A 9738-nucleotide genomic window follows, 5' to 3' on the forward strand; every position below is an offset into this window, starting at 1 on the left:
CTTTCGATTGACTGCAGATCACTAGACAGATGCCTAGTGCAGATTATGAGCTGCCTTCATTGCCTTTCTGCTTGAAGTAGTATCAAAAATAACTGCTTTTAATTCAATTTCCATTGCCGAAATGAATAACATAAGACAAGCGTATGCAACTAACGCTATTTAAGAACTGTTCTTTCTAAGCATGGTGTAGTGTCTAATGACCACACAAGTGCGTGCAGTTGATGATAGTTAGAAACTGTTGCATCCTCCAAATCTTTATTTTCATTGTAACATTCAAGATGATTGTCAAAACCTTCAAATTCTTCATAATACCTAACTTTTTGAAGTAGTAAATTTGTTTCCTTTTCACTTCCAGCCATTTCTGGCATCTCCAAGCCTCAATGCCTGAAACCGCAGTGAGCAAAACAGTTCTGAGTTGTCTTACTGCTCACTTCTCACCAACTATCAGTGACAAAGATCACTGTTTTTGAACGCACATACATGCAACTGACTCCATTTATAAACTATTCACTCTAAGCGCAGTGTTGCGTCTTAACTAGTGCACACAACTAACATTAGTTAAAACCCATTCAGCAACAGTCTTCTGCCCAGCTAAGCAGCATAGTGTCCCAAGTAAACAAAGGAAATCCTAGCTGTTGTCTTGATTAGTTTCTGTTCTTTAAGCATTTTCCCAAATAAGTGGCTGCCCGTATTAACCGATGGTCCAATTAACCGGAATCCATTGTACATACATAGTATGTATGTGTAACATATACTGTACATACTGTAAAATATAATTTGTAACATCAAAATCAAAGCATATGATTCAATAGCTTGAAGGACTCATTTCCACTAACCCTACAAGTGCTTTATGTTATCACTTCCTCATTTTCTGTCATGTATTAGTTTTCATGTAAGTCTAATTGAATATTATATTACAATGAAAAATAAATCTGCCTTTGAGAAAAAAAAATGCACTGAATAGATTTTTGGAAATTCATGCATTTTTCATGTTAAGATTATAATGAAAAGTTATCCACCGGGATGCAAAAATCAGTTGCTAACCTTTTAAATGTAATCCTTTAGGCTCATACTGACAAGACTTTGCCAATGGCACTTGCAGCAAGTCAGTTGTCAGTGAATTAATCTGCTGCCCCTTCTTGCTGATATGTCATAACCAGGCCTCAAAAGTCAAAAAAGAAAACCCTGTGTTGTTTGCTCATTGCCTGGTCATGAATTAAGTTTGAAATAATCATTTAATTGTATTGCACAACTAACTGCCTTTATTTGGCACCTTTAATGTAGTTTTAAACATCGCAAGGACGTGATTATTAAAAAGCAGATAATGCAGCAGGTCACATACCAAGTCTTTAGGACAGGTGAACAATGCTTAGGTCAAAGAGGTATGTTTTAAGAACTATCTTAAGTTCAAAAAGAAAATCCCAAGCTGCTTTTCTAATAACTGCACCAAGGTTCCACATTTCTTTGTAAAGTCTGAATTTTATCAGACTGAGTATTTTTGTCGATATTGAAAATAAACTATGAATAATGAGAAATTGGATCAACCTATTTCTAACCCATTGAGCCCCCTCATTCCTCTGTCTGCACAGAAAACAAAAGATCAACCCAGTCCCTTACTGCAACAGTGCAGTTTTGAAGCAAGCAAGAGATGTTAAAATGCTAAGCAATATAAAAGCTTTAGGCTGAGTTGAGGCTGGCCTTCTCTCAAATGGGAATAGAAAAACAGCAGGAGCATCTTCATTGAGCCCTTGTCACACTCTTTGAGCCGTCAGCCCAAGTATGACCTGAGGAGGACACTGGAAACAAGACAGTAGCCAAGCAGCGGTAGATGCAAACCCCAGGATGACCAGCAGCGTGAAAGACTCAAATAATCCAGAATAAATAAGGTTATCCTGATTGTACACTTCTGAACCCTTATAAGTGTTTCCAGGTGATTTCATTTTGTGTCCATCTCCTCACTCTAGTTGGATCAGCAAAGGAATTAGCAGTATAGTCGAGATGCTCTTTAGGAGGTGATGGTGTGTCATTTAGCCTTAAGATCTGTCCTCGACCTCCACTGTAACCATCTAATGGAAAATCCATTCAAGCACTGCCCATTTAAAATGACACTCATTTTAACCCGGGGCCTTAGAATTCCATCCAGCAGAATTCTTCAGATGAAGGATTTTACTACCAGAATAATATCTGGAAATAACTGGACACAATGATGGAAGATCTGCTCTCTGTGTTGTGTGCGACTAAAGCAGAAACCTGTTACATTTCATTATAGAGACACTCTTCATTACTTCTTTAAAAATGAGCTTTTATGTTTCTAAGTTTGAAAATAAATAGTATTGTTTTTAAATCACTGCATTTTGTAGAGTTTTGATATATTTCTCTCAGCTGACGGCTCCGGTGAATGTACACTGGCTCTTTGGCATCCTATAAGGTGAAGAGGGTTGAAACCATAAGATGCTGTTGCCACTTAAAATGTATTATAATGTAGTTCAAAAACAAGGAAGCATTGTTTAGGGCTTAGATTTTAAAAAGCAGTACATGCATTTCCACAAGCACCTTTCACACTGCATCAGAGCGTTCTAAAGTAGTTATAACCAGTGAAGAACTTTTAAAACGTAATCACTGCAATCATCTAATAGCAGCAACCTGGTTGGGAAAAAATCAGTACGTCGTGCAGCATCTGTTACTGGGTGTCATCTCCCTTCACAGATGCTGCTTGACCCACTGAGTTCCTCCAGCAGTTTGTTTATTAATCCAGATTCCAGCATCTGTGGCCCTTTGTGTCTCTATATTCTAAAACAGTAAACTCTCAGAAACGGCAGTGTGATAATTGTTTTCTTTAGATGTACTGATTGAAGAATAAATCTTGGTTAGGGCACTGGGGAAAACTTTGAAATAGTGGCATTGGATATTTACCCACTGGAGAAAGTATTCAGGCCCCTCGCCGTTGTCACATCCAAAAAGTAGCATAATATTCCCTCACAAGGAAAAGAAAATCTGCAGCTGCTGGAAATCGTAGGCAAAACACACAAAATGTTGGAGGCGGTATCCACAAAAATAAATAAACCAGTCGACGTTGCGGGCCAAGACCCCTTCATCAGGACTGGAAAACAAAAATGAGAAATCACTGCAAGAAGGTGGGGTGGAGGGGAGGAAGATTCTCAGTTACCTCGATGATGCATCAGCTTCACCAGCCTGGATAGCTCTGTCAAAGCCCCTGGATTAGACTTGTGCTCAGAACCTTTTCACACTGAGTTGAGAATGATCTCAACTGAGCCGTATTTGAAGATCAATTTGGATAAATTTGCCTCAGTTCTGCCATATAAAAAATCTTAGAGCGAGTGTGGAAGAGATTTACCTGAATGGTCCCAGAGCTGGAGGATTACATTAATTTGGAGAGGCTGGCAGAAGTGGAGATTGTTCTCAAAGAAAGGAATATAGAGGGGAGATTGCTGGAGGTGTTAAAGTCACATAGGATTTAAATAAGAAGAAATTATATCCAATAGCAGCAGAACTGGTAATCAAATGCCACAGTTTTAAGTTGACTAATAACTGAAGGTGATGTGAATTTTTTTTTTAGCTGCTGGAATACATAGTTTTAACGGGGTTGGGTTTTCAAAGAGTGCTGGGGAGGAAGCAGGAACTGATTGAAGAACCCCACCAGAGAGGCAGAGCACGCACAGCGTGGGCCGAACAGCCTTGTGTAAAATACTCAATGCAAGAGTCAGTGCTGAACAGAAAGGGATCATTTTAATTTGTGGGATTGCAGGTGGAGCCATCAATGGCAGAAGGAAATTCCCAGGGCAGATGTAACATTCTGTGTCCGATTTTCTGAGTTCCTGGGTCCTGGTGAACACATGGTTTCCCTGCAGTCTCTAAAGACAAGATGATAAAGAGTGCATTGTGCAAAACCTAGCACAATTGCAGTAGCTAATCACAGGCCAAACTTTAATTACTTTGCCACAAAGGAATTGTGTAAAGACTATTGTGAACCTTCCATATTTTTTTTGCAGTATCATCTTCAAGCAAACTAATCAGTTAACTTTATGCAGTGTGCATGTTGTGAAATGCAATGCCCTGTTAATAACCAAAGCTAAACAGGTTAGCTACCCCTTTCTCTGTTTCACTAATATAAATATTCTGAGTCCAAAAGGAGCAGCAATCAATATAAATAATGTAGCATTTGTCACATTAAGTGAAAGCGTTAAGTACAGATTGCATCAGTTAGGTAAGTATTTTTCTTAGCCATGTGAAAAATTTGAGGCACATACTATACAGACTAATAAACTCTAGTCAGTGAGTTGAGACTCTATTCATATGCTTTATATTATGGATTTTGTACAGACAATAGGTTCCAGAATTTGAATCAGATCTGAGCATTGTAGACAGAAGATGATATCCAGACTTGTTCTTAATCCTCAGTGAGCCAAGGTGCACCCTACAACCCAGATGGCCAGCCAATGGGAGGCTTTGTGATGGATGGCCAGCAGCATATGGGAATCAGGCCACCTGGTAAGAGTTTAGATTTTTTTTGTTCTTGTGTCCTTCATGCTCACCAGTGTTACATCTTCACCCACACATTCAGAGTGCTCATCAGGATTATCACCCTCATCTTCTGCTGCACTTCAACTGCCTGCCTTGCCTTGCCTGTCTTCTATGCACCTAATGATTAAAAGGGAGAAATGGTTCCTCTCGATTCTGGGAGCCATAATCCCGCTTGACCCTGCGATCCTTGTATTAAAAGAAAGAAGGGTCGTTTTTGGCGCTATCTGTTTTTTGACTTTGCTCATTTTCTGGCATCTTCTTGGATTTTTATCTCCCTTCTAGGACCTATGAGTGGAATAGGCATGAATATGGGCATGGAGGGGCAATGGCACTACATGTAACCTTCATCTAGTTAACCAATCGCAAAGCAAGGGGGAAGTAAGTACAAATAGGGTCTTTGTTTTTACATCTTGTTTCAGGAGCATATTTTTTCTCTTCGTACATTTTTTTTTCCTTTTTGTTGTTCCCGCCCATAGCTTCATGCTTTGTTCACTCTTTTCCAAACTACTCTTGGGCTGCCTGTCCTTTACTGTGCCTGCTCATGAATGTTTGAATTCATTGTCATTGACTTGAAACTTATTGCAAGTACACATATATGTTATATATAATAGTTAGGGAACATTTTTGCCTAACGCTATTATCTGGAACTGTGCACAGTAACGCAGCGCTGGCCACATGACAAAAACAAGAACCAGCCAGAGGGGGGAGTGTGTCGCCATAGCAACAGACTGATTGGCAAAATGTAAGCAGTCTGCAGCAGTGCAAGAGAAAGGAAAGAGCATGTCCCCAAAGTGTCATAAATCTGTCTAGCCACAGTTGATGCATGAGTTACATTTATACACTAACCTGTGAGCCACCAAAAAGGCAATCAGACAGTGTTCCAAAAGCAAAGGATAACAGAAGCATTGACTATAATCTGAAATGAGACAAATCCCTGCATATTCAATTAGAGTTCTGATTTATCATCCCCCCCCCCCCATCTAACCAACCATGGCAGCTTTTATTTTTGATAGGGCGGGGATATTGCAGAAAATAGCATTTTTTTAAAAATGCTCGTCAAAATGGAGGTGGGTGTTGCAGTTATGGAGCTTAGCCCTGGCTAATTGCATATGGCTAAATTAAGTATGCCATCACGTGCAGTGTGACAAATGGATTTGACTTTTCAAGTATACAAAAATAGAGATCATTAATGCAATGCTGAATGGTTGGTTCTAGTAAAGCAAAGCCTTGTGAGTTTACTCCATCCTAGTGCCCTTGCCCTTGATGATAAATGAGCGTTATTCTCCCTTTTTTAATTAAACTAACCATTTTTTGCAGTTTCCTGGAGCGCTCAGCCCCATTTAAACAACAAACCACATCAACCAACAACAAAAAAAGGCGCCTTCTTGTCCACTGTAATTTTTCTAAAGGTTGTCACTAATTGTGTTCCTTGTGGTTGTTTTCTGAAATGAAAACACTCTGTTCTTATTGTTGTCTCTAATGTGGCAAACACATTTTAAATATATCAAGGCCAAATGAATTCTAGATATGTGCTCTGCATGGAATCAAAGATCAGTCTGACAATTAACTGTGAAAAAATTCCATTGAGCTGAGGAATGCAACAGACTTATTACCTCACCATGGAAATTTCTAGCTTGGCTAATTTAAATATTGTTTCTTAGTTTCTAGGTCAATTAAATTTAAATGATGTATTATATGCTTCATGACCAATTAAATTAATAGGTTATTACAAAAATATTATCAGCTTATTTGATTATGGAGCTGTGGGTACAGTATATTTTATAAGCAATTTTCATTAGTTCAAAATTGTTCCTTTAGGCTAGATTAAGCAGCCGTTTTCTGCAAAGCCTTGAGCCCTGAATCCAAGGTGTTTGTAACAGTCACAGAGCCACATTACTCAGAAGCAAAGCCAATTGAACCTACTTAGTGAGAGCGCTATGCTTTCCACCCCTGACGATTATGGAGCTTATAGCTCTTAGAAACAATACACCTGTCAGTTCCCATCAACCATGGCAACCCATGCAGAAGGTAGAGGCCCACAGAAAGCAGGAGGCTTATTGTTTTAGCCCCAATTTTTCTCTTTGTATCCATCGAAGCTCAGCCAAGGGTGGCCTGAATTCAAATTCAGCTTTTCAGACATTAGTGATCACAGAGAAAGATTTAATTAATGAACATTATTGATTTGCTTCCATTTGCCAAACAGCCTCACAGGTATGGTTTAGTAAGCATGCTTAGTGACCCCAACCCCACTGCCCATCTCACAACCCCCCCCATCCTAACTCCCTCAGAGGCCATTGTTTGGAAATCCACCCTCCAATTACGAAGCAGAAATGTTTTAACCTTTTTACAAGGTCATAATCTCCTCTTTTTGCTTGAAATCTCTCCATTTACAATAAAAATGATTGCTGATTAAGGTTTCCTTTTAAATTTCTGTGACCCCACAGACCCAGAACAACGGGATGTATGTTTTGTTCCAATATTGTCCACTTCGTCCTTAGTGTGGCAAAATAATTAGAATTACCTTCTACACTGCACCGCTACAAATTTCAAAAGAACCTCCCCAGCAGTAATAAGGAATTCCCTTTCAAACTGTGAAACTCACCTCAAATTACTTTTTGCATGGTCATGTTTTTCCTTTATGGTGATAAAAACTTTATCAGTGACTGCAATATTTATTACATTTCCCTTTGGTCTCTGTATCCCATTATTTAGCGCAACACAACATGGCTGGATGTGTTTGCGAGATACATTGAGTAACACCTTTAATCAGCTGTATTTTTACATATCTGCCATCCTGTACGATGAGTTGTATGTTTTGAAACTTTTCCAAAGTGCATTTCAGATGGATAGTTTTGTTCTTCGCTGCCTCACACCATGTGTCAATGTGTTTTCATGCAGGACTGCAAGGTATGCCAGGAGACTACGTTTCTCAGGGTGGTGCAATGGGTATGAGCATGGGACAACCAAGTTACACGCCTCCACAGATGCCCCCACACCCTGCCCAGTTACGACACGGACCTCCCATGCATTCCTACATTCCTGGACACCCTCACCACCCAGCAATGATGATGCATGGAGGACCACCACCCCACCCTGGAATGCCAATGTCAGCATCTAGCCCCACAATGCTAAACCCAGGAGACCCAACAATGGGAGGACAAGTCATGGACATCCATGCCCAGTAGCCGAAGGGAAATAACATCCACAATGGTGGCCTGAGCATCAGAGACTGATTATGATACAGTGACATGGGAGCTCTGTTCTTTACATCAACTGTGGACCAATGGGAATTCCACCTCTTTCAGAGGGATCCTGAAACAGGAAGCGTCATTCAAGAATCAACTCCTGGGGACAAGAAATTCAGTTTAATGCTATTGTAGAATCACATAGGATGACAAGAGAGAGAAGACTGCTAATTTTAACTTGTACATAGTATTGTACTTCCCCTATAATGTCGTTTCTTATAGATTTTAAACAAAAATTATGTGAAACTCTCTTCCACACTATGTGTGTTGTTTCCAAGGCCCTAAATCTCCTCCAAAACCCTCCTTAGTGCAAACTGCGCCTTATAAATGTCCTGCAAATGACTGAAAACTGTTATTAGGATTTTTTTTTACAATATTAACTATGTCGGGCAGAAGACTGCCATCCCAGGATTTCAGTCATGCAGTCTCTAGCCCGGGGCTTGAATTAGCATGTCTAATTCATTTACTCACTATATTTGAATTGGCCCGAACAGATGTAAATCGGGAAGGATGGGAAAACTGCAGCCATCAACAATGATTAATCAGCTGTTGCAGGCAGTGTCTTAAGGAGACTGGTAGGAGGAAGCTCCGAAACCAAAAGGCAGTCTGTTAGACCTGAACTGTCACATCAGAGACTCAATGTTCCTTGCACCAACGCTGACATACATCACTTTCTGTTTGATGCAATTAACCATCCAACGATCAGTTGAAGACATTTTGTTTTTTTTTACAGATATGTTTACACCATTTTTCTAGTTTTTTTTTTCAAAATGAAAATGACAAAAAAAAAATTATCCTCCTGCGTGCATTTCCTTTATCGGTGGTCCGATCCGGGAGAAATTATGTATACGTTGTAAATAAATACATTTTGTTTTCTTCTGTGCAGAGGAAAGACTGGAAATAATGAAATGTATTATTGGAATTTTTTTGTAAAAGTAGCAGTTTGGTATGAGTTGGCATGCATAAAATGTACTGAATGGGATGAGCTAATGCCTTTCATTGTGGTTATAAACAGATGCTTGTGGATAGCATTTTTTTCTATCAAGAAGCTGATAATAATATTAATCGCACACAGAGTCTTAGAGTTCTGATCCAAGCGGTTTGAATTGTAAAATAACGGAGTAAATTGTAGTAGTTTCCCTTAACTGTGTGCGATAATGAAATCTGAATATAAAATAAAAATTATTTTTGTCATGCTGATTGCACGTGTTTTGGGAATGCGATGTTTTGCCTCTGTAGCCCCCGTTCAAGCACGAATGAAATAACGAAGCGCGTTGGGGAGTCGCAGGTAGCCGCGGCTTCCTCGCTTGTATTTAAATCCTGGCCGATTACATGGGCAGGAAAGTTAATTCTCAGTGGGTTTTTTGCTGAGTGTAGAGGCACTGGATACCTCCAATATGTAGGTATTCATATTAGTACCCGATCAATGAGTTTGTTTAAAATACACGGTGCCTCTGAAAGAATATCTTCTCTCCTTTTTTTTGTTCTAATATACAGCAACGGCGAAGAGGCGGAAAATATCCCCGCATCACCATCCGCACAGCTCTCTTCAACTCCTGGCTTCCCGCTCGCCCCCATGCAAAGCTTATTAATAGTGTTGTTAATAATTCCGTAAACTTGTCGAGACTGCACTAAAAACGGCGCATTTGTCTGCTGGTGCCGAGCGTATATATCATTATGCTGTCTGCATGTTTTTAAAATTCAGAATATCAGGGGAAAATATAGAAGACTGTGATGGTTTAATCGGGTTATTTATATACAGTATCGGATGGGACGTTTATTAGTTTCGAATGCGTACTTTAAAATATTAATTCTGACTGAAATGTAAAGAAAATAACATGTCAAATATGACCCTCGCCTCCCAAGGAATAACAGATCACCATTAGCCCAACGGAAGAGGATCCCTTTGCATTAAAATTCATTTAGATAAAATTGCCACAAACATTTAAAT

At 39.5% G+C, this 9738-nt stretch overlaps 1 protein-coding gene across 2 annotated transcripts in view; it reads left to right on the top strand.

Annotated features, from left to right (window-relative positions):
* Positions 1-8987, top strand: part of meis1a (Meis homeobox 1 a) — a 202556-nt gene extending 193569 nt beyond the window's left edge. Inside the window, exons 11-13 of one of the 2 annotated variants that reach the window (XM_073051242.1) lie at positions 4420-4509; positions 4825-4920; positions 7441-7579. In XM_073051242.1, the coding sequence (XP_072907343.1) occupies positions 4420-4509; positions 4825-4883 (149 nt within the window). In that variant the 3' untranslated portion in view covers positions 4884-4920; positions 7441-7579. Of the gene's footprint in view, positions 1-4419; positions 4510-4824; positions 4921-7440 lie in introns of both variants that reach the window. The other variant, XM_073051241.1, reaches the window with a different exon arrangement.
* The last annotated feature ends 751 nt before the right edge of the window (positions 8988-9738 follow it).

Source organism: Hemitrygon akajei, chromosome 7 (genome assembly GCF_048418815.1).
Source record: "Hemitrygon akajei chromosome 7, sHemAka1.3, whole genome shotgun sequence".
NCBI lineage: Eukaryota > Metazoa > Chordata > Chondrichthyes > Myliobatiformes > Dasyatidae > Hemitrygon > Hemitrygon akajei.